Below are 21,827 nucleotides of genomic sequence, written 5' to 3' on the forward strand. Positions count from 1 at the left end.
GGATCTGTTACCCAAAAAACCAACCCCACTGAGGAATTCAGTACCATGCAAAGCAAAATGGCGATCAGAGACAACAAATCAAAACAGTGCTGAACGCTACCAAGATCAAACTGAAAGTGAAATTGATTAAAATTAGCCACATTGCTTGATTCTTCCATGCCATTGGATCCGTTTTGATATCATATCAGACATGGAAGGCATTGTTGATGTACATGGGAAAAGTTACTGCTCTTAACTACCTGCGCACCTGCTTGACTTGTATACACTGGAAACCCCAAAACCGCCTTTCCCCAATTTCTATCCAAGATCGTAAAAAAAGGACACAGGTCATGACCCTGTAAGTTCAGATCAGATATAAACAATTTTAACCTCAAAACTGTATTGTATACAATTCGTGATCCACCAATGCCTTGAAACATGCAAACGCTGCCAGCCTGCAAAGTCCATTAAGCAAGACAGACATCAAGAACTCACATACAAGTAGATGAATAATAATGCGCAACCAAAAAAATGACCACCAAGAATTCGAATTGATAGCAACTACGATAAGCTTTTGATAGTTGTGAGCCTGAACAGATACATGACCACTTGGCATCAAATAAGAATGCTAAGTTCAAGACGCTACCACTTCACTCTCACATGTTTTATCCAGACATAAACTTTACCAACATTTTGGATATACATCTTTGACTAGATGCTGGACACTCTTGTGAGATGTTCACTGGTAGAGATGCAAATGTTAATGTAAGTTGTCAGTTGGTCTCCCTTGCATCATGTGATAAAATTGCAAGTACCACGATCCACTCCAACACCATAGTGTTCTACTTCATAAAAGGACTCGGGCCACTATTATTGTGGTGATCCCTATAGTTAGATTGGATGCAGTATTTCTCCACTTAAACTTGATATTAACTGATGCTCTCTGTTATTCTTCATCCTCCTCACATCCTAGAAGTAACATTGCAGTTTCAGCAAACAAAATTCCTTCCAAATCATTCATGCATCCCCAACTTACAAGCTACAACCAGTAGACAGCTAGAATACATGTTGGTCATGGACATGCCCACTTCTCAATCCTCTTCATGGAGATTATTGTTGTTGCTAGTCATTATGAAGAATTTTAACAATAAACTGAGGCCTTCTACAACCAAAGTCACAAACTTAACAATCCTAAGACGCACCTGGTCTATCATACTGCTTTTTTGGTTCCTCTTTTTCTATTTATTTCTGCATAAATTCTGCCTTATTCATGCTATTTTATACATTAGAACTCAGTACCTCAATGTCCACACTGACATTTGAGCTATCTAGCATCGGTTAAACATGTCACAACTCCAGTCACCAGAGCAACCACTTTCCTCCATTAGATTTGTTAATGCCATTAAACAATAGGACATGGCTAATAACAGACATCACCACAATAAAACTAGCTGCATTTCATATTAAGCAATATAGAGCATAATTAAGAAGTTTACGGAAAAAAAAATATATAATTACTGTCAACATTATAAATATGTGAGAGGAAGTAACCAAATTAATTATCCACGTCAGAAGTGCAAAGGTGCTTTGAAGGTCAAGAAGACAAATGCATACAAGTAGAGAAAAATAGAAATTCAACAAAGGCAGCATATTTGAAGTCATATTTGATTTGTTGATCTCACTGAAAAGTTAAAAACAACAAACAACTTACTGTTTGAAACCGTCTCGTAGCTCATTTATGCTACAAGGTAGAGATGCGTGATGATGGAAAAGCCTTTTTCATTTGACAGCTCCAACAAGCCGATTTTAATTTTGCACCACACCCTCTTTCAAACTGCCACTGGGATGTCTGTATTTGTCCTCAAAGGAATAGCTTTCTCAACAGATGACAAACCCAAGTTACGATCCTCTAATGCCATTTTCCTAATGCGATAGGCTTCATTAGGCATCCCAGCCTTCAAAAGGCAGGATATCAAAGAATTAACCGTGATGTTATCAGGGGCACACCTGGTTGCCAACATTCTATTAAAAATATTAATTGCTTCAAACATTCTTCCTTTCACGCAATGCCCGATAATAAGAATGGTAAATGTCACCTTATCAGGGTCACATCTCTTCTCTTCCATCTCTTTTAGAATCACATTCCCCTCATCCACATTGCCAGCCTTGCAGAACCCATCAATCACAGGATTGTACATAAATGGTTTTGGAATTATACTACTATTCTTTATTTGCCCCAGAAAATCACGAGCTTCATTAAGTCTATTCTCCTTGCAAAGAGCATTAATGAGAACAGCATAAGTATAAACAGTTGGAGATACATTTCTTGTTTTCATCACATTCCAAAACTTCAAGCCGTGGTTCACCTGACCAGCTCGACAGTAGCCATCAATCAAGGAAGTGAAGGTGACTACATCAGCTGAGCAATCAAAATATGCCATCTTTCTGTACATTGCTTCTGCTTCAGCTATGTTCCCAATCTTGCCAAAGCCATCAATAAGAACATTAAAAGTGATTACATTGGGCTGAATCCCAGACCTCATCATCTCCTCAAATAAATTTGAGGCCTCCTTCATCTTACCTGACTTGCAAAACCCCGATATAATTGATGTATAAGTCACAATGTCTGGTGAACAATCACTTCTAGACTGAATTTCCTTGAACAATTCACATCCTCTCTGTACTTCATTTGCCTTGCACAATCCATTTATAAGAGTATTATATGTGACAACATCAGGTAAACATCCAAAACTCTCCATATCCTTGAAAAATTCAAAAGCTCTATCCACACCCCCTACTCTGCAAAGACCTCGGATAAGAATATTAAAAGTCCAAGTGTCAGGAGGAGATTGCATTGCCAAATACTCTTTAAACAAGTAAATGGCCTCGTGCACTTGATTCTGCTTAACCAACACACTCAACAAATTATTATAGACAAATGAATTAATGCGAACCTCCTTACCCTGAACCTCAGCAAGCAATTTCTTAACCATATCAAAATCGCTCGCCTGCGCCATCCAAGTTACCAAAAATCCTAAAAGTTTACTATCAGGCAAATGCCCATCACTTCCCATGTAATCAAACACAATATTCACCAAATCATGGTGACCCATTTGACATAAGGACCTCATAAGCAAATTATAAGTGGAATAGCAATGATTGACATTCAAATTCAATCTACTGAACTCCAAAAACTTGAAACCCACTTTTGGATTATTAAACCTTTTGATTACCTCAAATGCAATCAAAGGTGTCAACTTTTCACACAAGTAATTCAAACAAGCATCCAAAGAATGTGAATTGACAAAAAGTGTGGAAACTACTTTGACAAACCAAGATTCTGGGTTTTGAATTACCTGTCTATCAGGGTAAAAGCGAGATCCTCCTTGAGTTTGACCGTGAAAACGGGCAATGGCAATAGTGGATGCTCGAACCCTGAAAGGTCCAGTTAAGGAAAAGAGGGTCATATGCAACCCCACTCCACTACTGTAATTTAAAGCAATGACTCCTCTTTGAATACAGCCAGATTTTCTATTGGGTCTACCAGTTTATGTGGGTTTTTTTTGTTAAAATCTCTGCACGTCATGGAGATAACGAAAAACCCAAAAAGAGTCCCATAGCAAACCAAAATATGGTGACCCAAAAAAGAGAATTTCAATCAATTAACAACAAAAGTGGACTTTAAAGCAGAAATTATACATTTGAAGTTGAAATTTGGTGTATTTGAATCAGTGAATGGAATAGAAATTTGCGGGGGTTTTTTTCAAAGGTATGAAGAAGACGCTGGTGATTGGGGAAGGGGCTCATAAATGGAACCCCATGTCATTCTGTGTTAGGGTTTTTCAGGGACTTGGAGTTACGTCACTTGTCTGTCAACGTAGCGAGGACAACCCAGGTTTAAAATTATATTTTCATAGTTTTATGCGCTTAAATATATTTTGATTTGTTTTATCTATCTTACCTTATGCCGTTAAATACATGTTAAATTAACGAGTAATTTTATATAAAAAAAATTAACTTCTATTTAAAAAAAAATTAAAAGATAAAAGATTAAAATTTACATAAAAAAATTAAATAAAAGTGTTTTTTTTCATAAAATGCATATAAAAGTTGCATTGAAGTTTTAATTTTCTCATTATATTTTAATTCTAAACTTTATTTTTATTATATTTTGTAAGAGATGAGAAAATTAAAAAAAAAATCTTAAATGCCAGATTTCAGCTATTAATAACTTTGATTTTTAATATTTAAAGTTTCTAATTCTTTGAAATTTTTTAAAGTCCATTAAGCAAGCGGGATTTTAATATTAAATTAAATATAAATCATAACTTTAATACTTCATTCATTTATTAAACTTTAAAAGAAAATTTTAATAAATAGAGATGATTTTTACCTTCAATAATATCAATAAATATATATATATATATATATATACTTGGAAAGTTTTATTTTTCAATTTGATTTTAAGATATTACACATATTGGAGGGCTTTTTGGGTTGTTAATAAGGTTATTGAGGTTTTTAAGATGATTTTTTTAGGTATTTTAAATGAAAATATAATACAACACTTAGTGTTTAGGGTTCAAATGCTCTAGAACCCTATTTTGTAGCCATTGAACATGGTTGAAGCTTGAATGAGACGATGACAAGTTATTTGTCCAGGTAGACAAAATTCACTACTAGGATTTAAAATAATAATAAAAAAAAAACAGGTAAAATATGTGTCATTTGCTTACTTTAACAAAGTAAAATAGGTATTTGGCCTGGCTTGAGTATTGAAGGCCTAGCCTTTTACTATTTTTATTTTATATTAAAATTCTTTTTTAATTAGGATTAATACAATAAAATTTAGAAATATCCAATTATGCCTTATTTTTTAAATAAAATTTGAATTTATTATGGTAATGTTGTTCCTTAATTTATATAAAAAATTTCATAAATCTAATATGCAGGATTTTGTTTTTAAAAACAAATTTCTCATAAATATTCATTTAGGATACTTTTTTTATAAAAAAAATCATGTTAATTTTTTATATAGTTTTATTAAATTAATTATTTTTTTTAATTCTTTGATACTTCTTCATCAAAATTATCACAACACTATTTCTTTTATTGAGATTTCCTTCTCATATGATGCCAAATTTTAATCACAAAAAATATTTATCTAATAAAAAATACCTATTTTCACTAGACAAAAAAAAAAGATGTACAAGGAAGTAGTGTTTTGGCTAAAGAGAGTTTTCTGGTTTCCAAGTGTTTTTGGGATTTTGCTTTGATTGATGAAATGCTGGAATTGTACGTGCAAGAGGATGAAAGGCTGAGGGCCATTTTAGGGGAATGGAGTTCCCGAGCAGCTACGTACCCCTTGTGCTTGTGATTTACCTCATAAATTTGTCATTTTACAGCTCGAGCGAGCATTCGAAGCTGAGCGAATGTCAAATCTTGAATTGCAAAAGAAGCTTTCAACATCAATAAATCAATTACATTTATCAACTGAAACAAGTGAGCACCACAGAACTTAGTTGCCCCTGAATTTTACTACCATTCTTCTGTGATACTCTGTTCGTGCAGCATACAAACGCCATCCATGACAAGCATGAATGGGCCACCCTTCAGTCGTATCTACAGAAGTTTTTTTTGCTGTCCATAGCAGTTCATTGTTTTGCCTTTTCTGGTTTTACAGAATTTGCTGGAAAGTACTAAATGTAATTCCTTACCAGCAGAAGCACACGACAGGTTTATGTTATTTCCTTTTCTTGAAAGAAAAAAACAAAAAAAAAACGTAGATTTAGGTGGTGCATCAACAAAATTAAGGGGGAGGGGAAAGGAAAGGGAAATAATCAGACGACAGGATACTAAAGAAACTGGAACAATGCTAATATAGGGCTACCTCTTTTGATAGCATACTCTGATGATTAGGAATGTCAATTTGAAGATGCTGGGTTTAATTGTCACAAAACAGAACAAAAAAAAAGTGACTAAATCCAAGCTGAAAATAGTATTCTTAAACATACAAGGATACACTCATCTATGACAACTATAGTGAACAAAAAAGAAAAACAAAACAAAACTCTGCAAGTCTTCATGAATACAATTGTATACATAAGAAAATCCTTAAAGCTAAATTACAATGGGCACACATGTCTAGTTTCATCAAGAAAGAGACAACCAAACACATAATTGTAGAAATCACTACCTTTCAATAATTCTCCCCCTCCACCTATAGCTTGTGTATCATACTTGCATGCTCTTGTACAGTCTGGACAGTAAGTGACCTGCATACAGAAAATGAACACTTCATCTTCAAAAGGCCAGGGAAAGCTACCTTGAAGCAATCATATTGAACAATGAACAAAAAGCTAAATACGATTCCTATCTTGTTGTGCTTAAGGTTTGATTTCAAACTATACATTGACCACATGATGCTAGGAGAGCATCAGAGAAAGAAACACATTGGCAACTACAAACCTCCAATAACTTTGGCTGGAAAGAGCTATCAAGCATGACATCCACGCCATACATTGCCCTGGACATTGGACTATGCATCTCTGGATGTACTGTTGCAGCTGCCTCGAAAACAGATCGAATCATATTTCTCACTCTCTCATGGATATCCAACCATTTAACTGCAACAGACACAGGAATCTATATTTAGTAAATGCAGGTATCCAATGGATAAGTTTCTGGTTGTGAATAACCATTCTCTTCAGGAAGGAAAGCAATAAGTGATGGAGGCTGTTACCTTGGTGCTCCTGTTCAAATTCCTTCACAAACTCTGGAGTGTTCTTGTGATTCAATATTCCACGATAGTTCTGCAAGCCATTCCCAATTACATCAAAGTCAAGAAACAAATCTCGTAAGCAGAAATGTAGGCTAAAATCCCAGCCAATTATGACAATGTGAAGGAAAAAATCCTCATTTAACAAAACTGGATGGCAACATGGTTTTCTTTCTTTCTTTCTTCTACATTCCATTTTCAACCTCTTGAAGCATGTTTATGACCAAAATATTTCAGATTTTGCAACTTCAATGCAAAAATGGTTAACACATACCATAACAGTAAAGTGGGTCTCGTACTCAAAAAGGCTGTGCTTGTCAAGAGTGTATTGGTTGTTTGCCAACCTAACCTGAAAATAAAGATGAAATAACTATTTCAAGATAGGCATCCTAATAGAAGGAATTTGAAAATCTGTTCCATATCATTTGGCATCTTAGCAAATCAACAAAGAAAAGCTGCATACCCAGAAAACATCTGCAAGGAACAGTTCCAGAGGCTTCACACTGCGAACCAGTACTATATAACGGATATCAAATTTCTTGCCTTCGAACAGAGCAGGATGCTCGATATATTTCTGGCATATTTTTGGACCAGTTTCCATCAGGCGGATAATAGCAGACAAATTATCTGTTACAGTTGTATCAATAGTCCGGGCCATGTTCCATGGTTTTAAGATCCATAGGTTGTTCATTCCATCTCTTTTGCGTGCATAATAGTCGCCAATAAGTTGAGAGAGATGTGATTCTAAATTGTAAGTAGGATGCAACCAATCAGGAGATCCATGTGCCTGTTGGATAAATGGAACTAAAAAAGTCAGTTATTATTGCAAAACAAATGCAAACCCTGGTCGTATTTTCTGATACTCATGCAAAGATACTGAATAATTAGTTTAATTAACAACTATCTGGAGGAAAAGAATGATATTTTGGGGACAAAGCAGGCTCATCCAAGAGTGTGCATGCTTGAATTTATACATACATTAGACATCCTGTCTTTACCTTTTGAATAGTCTCTGCCAAATGATGTTTCATGACAAGACAAGCTTCGAAAGGAAATTGGTTTATATATTGCTGATCTGTAATTCCAGCAGCTCTTTTGACATCATCATCCACCTGCATGCCTGTCCATATAATGTCTGCATCCTTCAACTCTGTGGCTGTTAACAAAACAAATTATAAGAGAAGCTTTGTCAGAGCATGAGAAAGAGATACCAAACTTCTATATGTTTCGAGGGAAGGGAATAAAAAATGTGAGTAATGTAAAGGAAATTAAGCAAGTTTCCTTTGTTTGGATCCTAAAATTAGGAACAGAAAAGAAATTTCTAAATTTTCTTTTTGGTTCATAAAAACTTTCCACCCAAATTGGGAAGGACTGCAACCTTCCTTGAACCAAACCAAAGAAATTCAATTGCACTTCTTACATTTCCCTTGTTTTCCCTAGCATCTTTAGATTTCCGTACACACTCTAAGTTTCAAAATACATTCAAGTCTTCCCTTATTAATATGCACACATTCTATATTCATATAAAAGAAACCTCGATAGAACTAAGTTTCAAAACTAGGTGAGTGTTTGTTTTTGCAATAGTTTTTTGCTTTTCAAATTGTTTTTCCCTTGAAAATGCATAAAATTGATGCTTTTTGGGGTGTTTTTGGATGGTTTTGATGTGCTAATGTCAAAAATTAAAAACAATATATATGAAAAAAACATCATTTTGATGCATTTTTAATTGATAAGCACCCTGCACCAAGGTTGTAAAAAACGTTTTTTTGACACAACACAGAAAATATAATGTAAACTCGGATCATAAAATCACAAGTAAATTTTTTTTAACTAATTATATATTGATAGTTCCAGCTTAGTAAATAACAGTATAACACAATTAAAACAAAAGTAAAATAAACAATACAAAAGTTTAAGCACCTTACAATACATAATTCAAATAAAAATTCATATATAGTTTAAGTAAATTAAAAATTATGCTAGTTCTATAATTGGTGCATGAGTTTACAATATTTCTTCATGATATGCCATCATTTCTTCTTTTCCTTTTTCAAAAGTTTAACTTGGCTTAGCATGAGTTTGTCTTTGACATTTATTTACTCATGGCTATCAAGGAATAACAGTGTGTGTGTGTGTGTGGGCATGTGTGTAGGCGCGCGCGTGAAACAAAAGTGTAGTAATGATGAAAATGGCATAGTTGGAGGACAAAGACAGCACAACCTAGGATACATAACTATTAACAGAAACAATAAAAGAGGCGTCGCTTAATAACTGTGTGCCTAGACTGGTAGACACATGGTACTATCAATTGTGGACTCACACGGGGTCATTTTAAAAAAAAAATACTGTTTTTGGGAGATGTTGAAGCATGCCAACCATATTTTTTCCTTCCTTTCTCATTCACCTCTCCTTTTTTAAACACAACACAAAGGAGAGAGAAGAGTACCGAGCATATAGAATGAGAAAGGTGCAAAAACATAAACTTGGGTGATTTAGCACAATTTTGACCGAGTTTACCAATTTTGCCAAGTCAAGTCTGATTTTACTGGTTTTCGAGTTTTAAGTCCGAGTTTGCACATTAGATACATGTTGACTCGTGTTTTTGACAACAATTCCCTGCACCACAATACCAAACACACACTAGGTTGGTTACACCAATCCTTTTGCCCCTGCAATCCATATGATGAGATCCTGCAAAGGTTCCATGGTCTCCCTAGCATCTGCAACCTCCCTTATTTTTCCAAACTAAATTCGAGTTTGATATAAACATATATAACAATGGCATAGTTAGCATTCCTTCAGAGAACGGAGGACATACTGTACCATTCAACCTTTGGAAGTAAACTGAATATCTATCACGAATCTAGAAAATAAGAGATGCAGTCACTGAAATGCAATATTTCACACTAATACCCATATTTCACAAGCATGAATATTCTCATAGATCTCAGAATTAATTGCATAGCACATCTAAATCAAACAAGTACTAGATAGAAGCTACCAATCAAATGAGATTCAAACAAAAAAAAATCAGAGAACGGATCATAACACTTACTGATTATAAATTCAGTACGTGTCAAAAATCCTTCCACTTGAGGTAAGTCAGTGTACACACGCAAAGCACATCCATCAGTACGACGTAAGGTTCTGCTGGAAGATGACTTCACTGGCAAGGGAGTTGAACTTTTTGATTGCAACTTCTGATGGAATTTCTCATACTCCTGAAGGAAATGGTGCAATTAATACCAATCCAAATAGCAAGTTTGAGTTTATATTCAAAAAAGAAAAACAGTTAATACAAAACTAGGAGAAAATACCTGAATAAAATAATATTGTGGTGTATGGAAATATGCTGTAAGCCTGGCAGAACGTTGCTTGTCCTCCCCAATACCAAATAGGAAATCACGAGTGCATTCATCTCCATTTTGAACATTCTGGATTGGCCATAATATGGAATAGCTGAAATAAAAATTTTCATGTTAACGGTAGGATTGCATCATAGAGTAATGCACAGAACCTTTCCACAAGCCTTTTCCATGACCAGCATTAAAACAAGTTGGAACAAGGCACATCATTTTATCTTTTAATTTCATGATTCCAGCTTAATTTTGAGCATGAAAAGACTTTGTTTAATTTCAGTTTAAGGCACTAAAGAATTGCAAATGCCAAGTAAAATCAGTGAACAAATACACAAAATCAGTGAAAGAAAGGTAAAAAAAAGTCGCAGGACAACCTCACAGCAGAATCCAGATTTCCCTCTGGCATGAAGAGAAAAGGAGCCACCCTGAAATTTGGTTCATCACTGTGCCTTAAAGCTGAACCTAGTTCATCCATTACATACCTACAAGGAACTCCAAAATAAAACACTTCACTATGCCAGATCACTGAACAGACATGTGCATGCTTGTTCCCCAAGTGAGAGCAAAAGAACACTTAATTAAGAAAAATTGATCTAAAAAAGTTTGAGTGCGCTTCTCAACTCCAAAAAAATTACCTGGCAGTATTTTTTGGCATTTAAAAGAGTGTTGAGCACTTTGTGCACAAAATAAATGTCAACGGAAAGGATATTGGACAACTTTAGAACTAGTACCAGAGACATAACTATTCTTATTGACTGCTATGCATACCATCATCACCATTCGCATAAAAGCATAAAGTACAATGTCCTTCAGCCTAGCTTCTTGATATTTCTAAAATATTTCGACTTTCCAATCCTATGAAAATAGTACATGATTTTTTTTATGAAGTGTAGTACATGCCAAGTGATATCTATTTACAGATGCCTCAAAATTCTCTACCTTCATTGACTTCTTTGCTCTTTCTTAAGCATTCTTTCATCATTCTGAATAATAAGAAGAATATACAACTGTCCCCATACCTTGAGTTCAGATTTTCCACAATTCAACATCTATTTACAAGTTTTATGCTAGTGTAATTATATTCCTTCTCTCATGACAAACAGATGAACACAAAGCTCTTTTGTAACTTAAGCTTTTGAACATAAAAAAGCCACATGCCAAAACTTTTAAACTTGTGAAGATATTTAAGTGGCCAAAGCTGATAGCATGTCAACAAAGTAAGCCAAATAAGTACTGAATTATCACTTGCTAAACGCAAAAACACATACCACACAGAGGTTTCATCAATCTTTTCCTCGTCTGCAAGTCTATATGTCATCAAATATAACCACATTGCATTAATAACACGATCAGCAAGAGGCTCTTCAGCTGTCCATTCAGGAAGGCGTGGCTGAAGTACAGCATCGATTACATGGTTTCCAGTTTCTAATATTTTTGATACATTGACGCCATTCAACTGAGAAAGATTTGGAACAGATTCAAGAATTTCTATAGCACTCTCTCCTAGGGGTCCAGGTAAATCCACCTGCAAAAAGAAGAAACAAGCATCTTAAACCATACCATCCATTGCTAATTTCAAGCATTATTTACTTTTCATTGAGTTACTGTAACAAGAGTACCTCTAAAGTTTGCAAACTAGTAAACCCCTTCAATACTTTGAACAGCTCACTAACTGAATTCTGCTTCAGAGGATTTCCTCGAATATTCAGATGTGAAAGAGAAGGCATCTCAACAGGAGAAAATGCCTGAAGGAAAGTGGAACACAATTGCATCAGCAGTGAAATTCTGTCGGATTATCGATTCATAAGTAAGAATGCGGGTGATTTGTAACAATCAAAAAACTTCAGCAAAGAGGGAGAAAAGCCCACATTTTGGCATGTGAAATTTTTTACAATTCAGAACGGAGAATACAGAGAAAGCAAATGGAAAGATCAAGTCTATTGTTAAGCTATAACTCCAACAAATGAAGTACGAAGCAACAACTCAGAATAGAAAGAAAATTCAGGACCTTGTTAATGAGAGAATGAATACTTCTGTTTGAAAGGTCGAGAGATGTCACACTCTGCAATGGATGGTTGTCCTGATGGATAGGGCAAGGATTATCCTTCTCATAAACTCCTCCGCAAAATCCCAAGGCCCACTCACCAAAATTACTAGTGAAACATGAGTTGTAGATTTCGAGCCCTGGACATCCCTTGAAAATTGTATCTGCCATACAACCATCACTGAGATAAAAATATATCAGTCATCCTTCAGTGGAAAAAGACTAAGGGCAGCTTCAAAGACTGAAGATTGTCTTTTCCACACATCAGCATACATACCAGTTTTCTAGAACTGGATTGTTATTCAGCCAGAGAGCTTTTAGGTTTTTCAATTTGGTAACTTCCTGCACAACTATTTCAACATTCTCGAGCTTGTTTCCACATAGGCTAAGTGCTAGTAAATCCTAATAAAACAAAAGCGAGGAGTAGATATTGAGCTTTGCATGATCAAAAGGATTCTAAGAACAAATTAAAAAGAAAAACCCAAAACAGACACTGCCACCTCCTAAGCTAGTATACCAATGTATTGCTTTAAATAAGATCATCATATCTAGAGTATTTTTTAAAACCAGAGATATTGTTTCTCAAACAATTTCAGTAATAAATGTGTTTTCCCATAGTAACATACAAATAACAAAGGACAATAATGGTGACAGACCGGAAATTTACTAGACAAATCAAGAGAGAGAAGCATGTCATCGTCAATGTCAAGTTCCTCAAGCTCCAACCACTTAACAGTGTCATAGCCTCTCTCTTTCGCATAACCAATTTCATTCTCAACAATGTCAGTGACATTCAATTTTGAATAGGTGTCTCGTGAAACTCCATCCCCATCTATCTCTTCAACATCGGAATTTGAATCAATATCCACACACATCAAAGCAGCCATTCTCTGGGCTAACCCTGGCACTTCTTGAAGCTACAAAAAATCACAGATTGTCAACTTTCAGCAACGATAACTAGCAGAAACCATATCCTAGCACAAAAACAATAAATTTTTCCAGACCAGATAAAATAAAAGCTAGGATTTTTAGCTGCAACCTTCAAAAGATAAACTTTATCAAGCAAACATCAGTAGGCAAAAACACCAGATGAGCTTGTGTGTCCAAAACTCTTAGCAAAACCTTCAATTACAAGTTTTTAGTACCCACAACCCACAAAACAATACCACGGGATGATCATAATTTCTCAGAACCATCACATTTCAAATGACTCAATTTTAAAAGAGCTTAAACAATTGCTATATCATTTTCTCTGGGTTGGTTCGTTCTCTAACAACACCAACAAATCAAAGCATCCAATAAACAAAGAAACCTCTCAAAACTTAAAAACCTTTGCATTAAATTGAACTCACTTGACTAAAAGAATACAATAAAAGTACAAAACTTTAGTAGATAGTACCTGTTTATAAGCATCGGAGAGGCGAAAAGTCCAGGCGTGGTCAATGAGAAAAACGTTGGAATCTTTGGGCATGGAGGCGGCAGAGGTAAGGAGGAGGCGCCTCTGACGGCCATCCTGGCATGGGTCGACTTGGAAGTAGGCGCCGCCATCGAAAGTCTCGGAAGTAAGTTTGTCGAACAGTTTGCGGTGCAGTGTACGAGGTAGTCCTGAGGCTGCTAAAAGGATGCCGTGGACCTTCACGAAGTCCTCGTAAGCTTGTATTTTGGTCATTTTAGGAGTTTTTCTGGGTGTAGTTCTCTAGTAGTGGACTGGAGAGTGAGTGAGTGCGGTGCCTACGCTACTTGTCTAGGAGGTCTTTGCCTTTGGGTGGTGGCGTTTTGACTTTTGACTGTAGGGCTTCTGAGGGGTTGGCTCCTAAAGTCCGAAATGGTGAAGCTATGAATGGTACATTTTCTTTACTCTCTTTTTTATAATTAAAATACCATCAATTATTTTCTATTAACATTAACAAGTAAAAAAAAACAAACTAAAAGAGAAGGAATTTTTAATATTAACCCTTGTTTTTTAAATTTTCTTTTTAAAAGTTTTTTTATTTTTTTTTTAAAGATTATCTCGATCTCATGACTAAAGTCATGAGTCCTTTAACATTGAATTTGTTTTTTTTTGTTATCCTCATTTCATAACTTGGATCACGAGTTTAGCATGTTAACTCAGTTGACTCGGTTTTTTTTTGTTTTTTAATTGACTTTGTTCCCAATTTAACATTTAATATTATGTTTGATTGGGAATAAGGTTTCATGACTTGTTTTGGTTTGTTTTTTTTATTATGTTATCTCTGTCTTATGACCCGGGAATGGTGCATAATGAGTTAATCCAAGTTGATTTGGCTCATTTTTTGTATCATTTTTTAATCAAAATTTTTATAAATTTCACCACCCAACACTGGGTCCGGTAGGTTTGATTAGGAATTGAGCTTCATAATTTATTTTAATTTGCTCTTTGTATGGTTTTCTCAGTCTCATAATCAGAGTCATGGATTTGGTAGGTTAGCACAGGTTGTTTTTTACTTTTTATATGATGTTATCTTAGTCTCATTACCCCAAGTCATGAATTTGGTAGATTAACTTGATTTATTTTTTATGTTTTTTTTAATCTCATCCTTCAATATTAGGCTGATTGAGAATTGAACTTCGTAATTTGTTTTAAATTGCTTTCTATGTAGTTTTCTCGATTTTATGATTTAGGTCACAGATTTGACAGGCTAACCCAAGTCACTTTTTATGTCCTTTTTTTAATTGATTTTTTTTTCAATTGTATCCTTCAACACTGGGTTGATTGGGAATTAAGTTTCATAATTGGTTTTGATTTGTTTTCTATGAGGTTATCATAGTCTCATAACCCGGGTCGAGGATTTGACATGTCAACCCGGGTTGATCCAAGCCAATCCAATATATTGCTATCTTAATATTAAAAAAAGATGTTATCTTGAAAAAAAATTTGAGACAAACTATGTTTTTACAGGTTGTTCAAATTGTTTTTGAACCTGCAAAGTCAACTAGATCACATCAAGTCAACTACCATATAGTTTAATTTTTTTTCCACTAGAAAAAAAATGTTAGCAACATTTAAATATTTTTTTATGTTCAAGAAAAATTTGATCTGACTCGTGGCATAGAGTAAATCAATAATCTAGTAAATACTATATCAAATATAGTTTTTATTGTTACTTTTAAATATGCTCTTAAAATCTAAACTTAATGTGCTAATAATATATATTTTGATATTGACATTTATAATCTAGGCCTAATGGTAAATGTTATGACATCCTTAAATATATTTTATCATTTACAAATAAAGTTCTTAAAAAAGTTATAATATTTTTATGATAATAATTAATGTATAGATCATTTTGTATGTATTGTAATATACATTCCCTTAATAATATCATCTAGTCATGATAGCAAAATTTTGTTATCTTAGACAATAGTTTATCACTAGATAAGTAGTTATATTGTGTATCATGTCAAAAAAAAATTATTGTAAAAAAATATCATGGCAATGCTAGAATTTTTAAAAAAGCAATAAAAACTTGAGACCCGAGTTTTAACTTGATTGGGTTCAATAAGTTCACTTAATTTAATAATATGATTAAAAAAAGCATCGATGATAAATAAAGCTAAGAAAAAAAATATTAATAATTTACTATAAAAAATTGAGTTGTCAATATCATACTTGGAAGGAGAAGAAAGAAAAATGCATTAGAAACTCATTGTTGCTTTGTCATGAACACTGTTTCACTGCCAGAAAGAGCTCACTAAGATGGTTCTAATGCCATGGTGAAAAGTTGCACAACAACATCGAAAAATGATGCACGTGTTGTCAGAGCAACAACATAGAAAGCAAATCAAACAAAATATTATGAAGAGAAAATCTTATACTTATATTCAATCAATTAATTCGATTTAATTCAAAAACAAAATTTCTTTTAAAATGATAAATTTAACAAAGAACGACAAATAAGAAACTTGAGATAATCCGAGTTACTTTTAAAATAAATGAAAAGCCCTATAGAAAGGAAATAAAAAAAATAATGGAGCCCAAACTCTAATAAAATAAATGTTGAATGATGAAATTAAAAAAAAAAACAGAGTTTAAAAAAAGGAGAAAAAACATGCAAACTTGACAAATCTCCCAAACTTGGGTTAATCTCTCAAACTCGCTACCCATGAAATTCTAAACTTGGGCTTAATTAAAAAAGCTCAATTCCTAACTAATTTAATATTAAAGGATGAAATAAAAAAATTAATTTAAAAAATTTTCTAAAGTAAAAAAAATAGCAATAAAAAGAATGAGGATCAAATTTTATAGGAAAGAAAACTAAAGGAGAATGAAATCATAAAAAAAAATAAAAATTTTCTCAAATAAAACAAATAGTAATAAAAAAAACAATTACCAAATCTGACATATAAAGAACAAAATTGAAGGGCTACCACGAGTTTAAAAAAAGAGGGAAAAAACATGCAAACTTGACAAATCTCCCGAACTTGGGTTAATCTCTCAAACTCGCTACCCATGAAATTCTAGACTTAGGCTTAATTAAAAAAGCTCAATTCCTAACCAATTTAATATTGAAGGAATAAATAAAAAATTGATTTAAAAATTTTTCTAAAGTAAAAAAAATAGCAATCAAAAGAATGAGGATCAAATTTGATAGGAAAAAAAACTAGAGGTGAGCAAAAAAACCGATAAACCGAGAAAACCGAAAAAAAATAACCAAAAAAACTGAACCGAAAAAAAACCAAATTAACCGATTAAAAAATCACAAAAAAGTTCTGGTTTGGTTTTCAAAGTCTGAAACCGATTAAACCGAACCAAACTGAACCGGTTCAACCAGGCCAGCATTTAAAAAAAAAACAAGTATAAATAGGATGTTTTTTCTAACCCTAAACCTAAAGTAACATTTATAAACATAAAAACCAGTCGTCGCCCCTCCCTTTGTTTTGCTCTCTGCATCTCTCCCCTCCCTTTGCTCTCTGCATCTCTTGATTCTCTCCTTCCATGGTTCTTAACCAGCAAGCCCCCCCACACATGCATACACACAAACACTCACTCGATGAACCTCGCAGACTCCTCCTCGACTTTTTCTTCTTCTTCATCGAACTCGAAAACACTAAATTGTCAACTCAAACAAGTTATGACTCACTCGTATGGAGCTTTTTCAGTTGCTATTGAAGATTTCATGCGACGACAAAAAAAAACGAGGCAGTCCTCTACATGCAAAAGCTTGTGCCATGGCTGATGTACAGATTCTTGATAAGGATTGGGTTGCTAAAAGCAAACCCCTGCTTGTATAGATTCTTAATAAGGATTGGGTTGCACAGATTCTTGATAAGGATTGAGTTGCTAAAAGCAAACCCTTGTTTTGGCTTGTACAAAAACTGCATTATTTCTTAGATTTTCAAGCTAGCAAACCGAACCAACCGGTTTGGAAGGGGAAAAAACCGAACCGAATCGAAACTGGTCGGTTTGAACCAGTTTTTGGTTCGGTTCGGTTCGGTTCAAAAATTGAAAAAAAATAATTTTGATTTGGTTATTTATTTTGATCCAGAACCGGACCGAAATGAAAATGCTCAGCCGTAAAGAAAACTGAAGGAGGATGAAATCATAAAAAAATTAAAAAATTTCTCAAATAAAACAAATAGTAATAAAAAGAACAATTACCAAATCTGACATACAAAGAACAAATTGAAGGGCTACTTTGCAAATTTAGAGGGTTAGGCGCTAAGATTGAGAAGAAAAGAGAAAAGAAAGGGGGGAATGTTTGTTAATGCCAAACAGGTTAGTAAGCCACATGCGTCACCTAGGAAGGGATGAACATCACGATAATTCCAACACCATTATAGAAGACGATGTTTAGCAGCTACAAGATACCTCGTGGGCTGTCTAATAAGGATTAGGCTCTCTACACGAAGGAGCATTTGTTGTACACGCTAGCCACTTGGTTTTTTATAATATTTTATATTTATTAAAATACCAAATTGCATCTCAATCAACTTGATTATAACTAAAAAAACAAAATGAAAATGTGAAAAAGCCCCTAGATGCCAGTTTAATATATTTTTTTCTATTAAAGGTAATTTAGTCATTTTATTGTGCTTAAAAAGGGAAAAGTCAAAAAAGACCATAGACACCAATTAAATAAATTTTGCTTTTAAAGGTAATTTGGTCATTCCATTGTTCTTTAAAAAGTTTAAAAGACTGGTTATAAAAACCTAGGTAAAAATATTAAAGAGTTAGTAAAGTGCTGGAAATTTAAACTGATGAAATATATATATATATATATATATATATATATATAGTATTGATTTAAAACTTTAAAGATTGTGAACTTTAAGAGTAGGTTGAGACAATATATCTGGTTAGATGAAAAAATAATTGAATTAACATTATGCCTAAAGTAAACAGTACATGGTAAAATTTAGTATGATTATTCATCGTACCAAAGATACTATAAATTATATTCATCTTAACCTTTGGGGTTCTTTTTCTATTATGTCAAAATACGGAGCACAATATCTATTGTTATTTATTGATGATCACCCTATAAAGATTTGGATGTATTTTCTAAAGAGAAAGAGTGATGTGTTTATCACTTTCAAGGAGGGTAAAGTTTTGATTAAGAAACAAACTAGTAAAAAGATTAAACGTTTAAGAACTAATAATGGTTTGGAGTTCCGCTTAGGTTAGTTTGACAAGTTCCGCAAGAATAAAGGAATTGCTAGAAATCACACTATCAGAAATACACCATAATAAAATAGGGTTGCAAAATGTATGAATATGAAACTCTTGAAAAAAGCACGTTGTATGCTTTTACAGGCTGGATTGTCAAAAGACTTTTAGGCAGAAGTAATTAACATGACTTGTTATCTTATAAATAGATCTTCGTTGATAGTTTTAGAGGTGAAGACTTTATATGAGGTATGGTTTGGTTCTCTTGTTGATTACTCTAAACTGAGAGTACTTAGTTGTCTTGATAATGCTCATTTTAAGAAAGATAAACTTGGGTCGAGAGTAAGAAAATACAAATTCCTAAGCTATACATATTTGGTGAAGGGGTATTGGTTGTGGTGTGTTGATCCTAAATCATCTAAGTTTACTACTAAAAAGGATATATGACCTTTGATGAGTTTGTAATGTTTCACAAGAAAAATAATTGATCATTATTGGTGTAAGATATTATTGTTAAAAATGCACCTAAATAAAAACTTTATAATATTGCTACAAGAAGACAAAGAAGATAAATAAAAGCATCAGTTAAGTGTTGTTATGCTGATCTAATTGATTTTACCTTGAATATTATAGAGAATCTTAATGATCGTGAGCCTTATTCTTATAAAAAGGTAATTTCTTATATAGAATCTTCTTAGTGGATATGTTATGAATGAAAAGATTAAGTCTCTTTATAAAAACTGAAAATGAAAGCTTGTTAAACCACCACAAGGCTAGAGGATTGTTAGGTGCAAATGAGTTTACAATAGGAAAATGGAGTCCCAAGGGTTGAGAATGCAAGGTTTAAAGCACGTCTAGTTACTAAGGATTTTATATAAAGAAAAGGTGTTGACTTTAATGAAGTGTCCTCTCCAATTCTGAAGCATATTTCTATGTAGGTATTATTTACCATGGTTTTTTGTTTGACTACGAACTTAAGTAAATGGATGTCAAAATAACTTTTTTACATAGTAAGTTGGGGGAGAGAATCTATATGTATCAGCTAGAGGGTTTCATTCCTCAAGGTAAAGAAGACTATGTGTGTGTTTATTGAAGAAGTCATTGTATAGCTTGAAATAGCCACCAAGACAATGGTGTAAAAGGTTTAATACTTTTATGCTTAAACATGGTTACTTTATGAGTGACTATGACAATTTTGTATATTTTAGGAAGCTTTTAGATGGTTTGTATGTACTTGTTATTGTATATTGATGACATATTGATTGTCTCCAAGAACATGTTTGACATCAACAGTTTAAAGAATTAGTTGAGTGACGAGTTTAAGATAAAGGATTTGGGTGCAGCTAAGAATATTTTAGGTATACAGATATGCAGAGATCAAAGTTTTAGCAAGTTATACTTGTCACAGAGTAAGTATCTTTAAGAGGTATTTGAGTGTTTTGGCATGCAAGACTGCAAGCCGGTGAGTACTCCACGTGCAGCCCACCTGAAAAGTTCACTGGTAGGCAATGAAATGGATATTCTATTATTTTAGAGGTATTATAAATGTTGGCTTGATATATGAAAAAAGATAGTATCACTAGAAATAGTGTTGTGGGTTTTGTAAATTCATATTACACTGGTGATTTGGGATGAAGGAGATTGCTATCAGATTATATTTTTCACTCTCTCTAGGGGTGCTATTAGTTAGGAAGCAAATTTATATTCCATTATTGCCTTGTTGACAACAGAGGCTGAATATGACATTGACAAAGACAATGAAAGAAGCTTTATGACTGAGAGATTTGGTTGGTAATCTCGGTTTGTCACATGAGTTGATTATTATATATTGTCATAGACATAGTGTTATTCATCTATCCAAGAACTAGATGTACCATAAAATGACCAAATATATTAATGTTAGGTATCACTTCATTCTAAATGTTATGTCACGGGTTGTTCCATCTGAAAAAAAAATTGCTACAATTAAGAACCATGCAAATATGTTGACGTCCATCTCTATAGTCAAGTTCAAGCATTGTTTGGACTTGATTGATTTGTATAGTACTTGAAAGATGTTTAGTTAAGGTAATCAGAGAGAGTTCAAGTTTTGTAAGTTGACTCAATTAAAACTAGTATATAGATTTATTGGGTTTATCTTAAATTATGGGCCTCTGTGAGAAAATAAACATTCATGTACTTAGTCCATGTATAAAAGCCTAAAGTTGTTATATTTTAGGGTAAATGACTTATTTGTAAGTGCCTTTAATCTCTACACTTTGATGACTAGAGAAAAGAGAGAAAATATGAGTTTTTTTATTGCTTTGGGATCTTGGATGAGAAAACAATTTTTTGTGATACCTTATAATTTTCTACTTTCTTATAGTAAATTTTCCTGATCGTTTTGCTTGTGGAGGAGGCGTAAGTTTTCAAACCATGTAAATTATGTTTGTGCTCTTATATAATTGATTGTGTTGGATTTTTTTATATTACTTGCAAATTGTTCTGAGATTCTAGGGCTATTTTCACAACATCTAGGGAATTTGAAAAAATTTAAGAGAAAAAGAGGGGAAATGGATTTTGGTTGAAAAGTGAAAAAAGAATAATTATGTTTCTAGTGACATGAGTTATTAATATATAAGGGATTTTTTTATATATCTTTTTATCATTATTTTAAATTAACATTGACTAGATATGTAGTGTAATTTAAAAAAAAGATGGTAATCAAAGTGATTCAATACTCAAATGACAAGATATTTTCAGCAATTTTTTTGTTTAATTTTTTTTTTTTTTGGATTATCAACACTTTCTTCAAATCACTATTAAAGTTATAAATCAAAGGGAAAAAATAAGAGTATACCTACCATTGTTTACTTATTGATATTAATATTTATAAGATGTATTAAAAAAATATTAATAGAATAAGATGTATTTTCTCTTTACTTATTCATTTCGGACGAGGATCTTTCTTATTTGAAAAATATCGATGCATAGAACATACAAAATATAAAAATGATAATGTTGTTGATAATGAATGTCGATGTATAATGGTGGATAGCT

General features: G+C 33.2%; 2 protein-coding genes across 2 annotated transcripts; both read right to left on the reverse strand.

Moving 5' to 3' along the window:
- Window positions 1-105: 105 nt before the first annotated feature.
- Window positions 106-3,877, reverse strand: LOC18100335 (pentatricopeptide repeat-containing protein At2g06000). Its single transcript, XM_024602940.2, has 2 exons — window positions 1,691-3,877; window positions 106-434 (listed from the first exon to the last, which is right to left on the reverse strand). The coding sequence occupies exon 1, from the start codon at window positions 3,444-3,446 to the stop codon at window positions 1,809-1,811; it is 1,638 nt and encodes a 545-aa protein (XP_024458708.2). The 5' UTR covers window positions 3,447-3,877; the 3' UTR covers window positions 106-434; window positions 1,691-1,808.
- Window positions 3,878-5,894: 2,017 nt separating this feature from the next.
- LOC18100336 (uncharacterized) lies at window positions 5,895-13,992 on the reverse strand. Its single transcript, XM_006381561.3, has 15 exons — window positions 13,560-13,992; window positions 12,817-13,077; window positions 12,438-12,562; window positions 12,125-12,341; window positions 11,736-11,861; window positions 11,385-11,641; window positions 10,491-10,598; window positions 10,075-10,216; window positions 9,813-9,978; window positions 7,756-7,913; window positions 7,221-7,544; window positions 7,032-7,106; window positions 6,722-6,791; window positions 6,448-6,605; window positions 5,895-6,254 (listed from the first exon to the last, which is right to left on the reverse strand). The coding sequence occupies exons 1-15, from the start codon at window positions 13,827-13,829 to the stop codon at window positions 6,105-6,107; spliced, it is 2,607 nt and encodes an 868-aa protein (XP_006381623.1). The 5' UTR covers window positions 13,830-13,992; the 3' UTR covers window positions 5,895-6,104.
- Between the last annotated feature and the right edge of the window lie 7,835 nt (window positions 13,993-21,827).

Source organism: Populus trichocarpa, chromosome 6, assembly GCF_000002775.5.
Source record: "Populus trichocarpa isolate Nisqually-1 chromosome 6, P.trichocarpa_v4.1, whole genome shotgun sequence".
Taxonomy (NCBI): Eukaryota; Viridiplantae; Streptophyta; class Magnoliopsida; order Malpighiales; family Salicaceae; genus Populus; species Populus trichocarpa.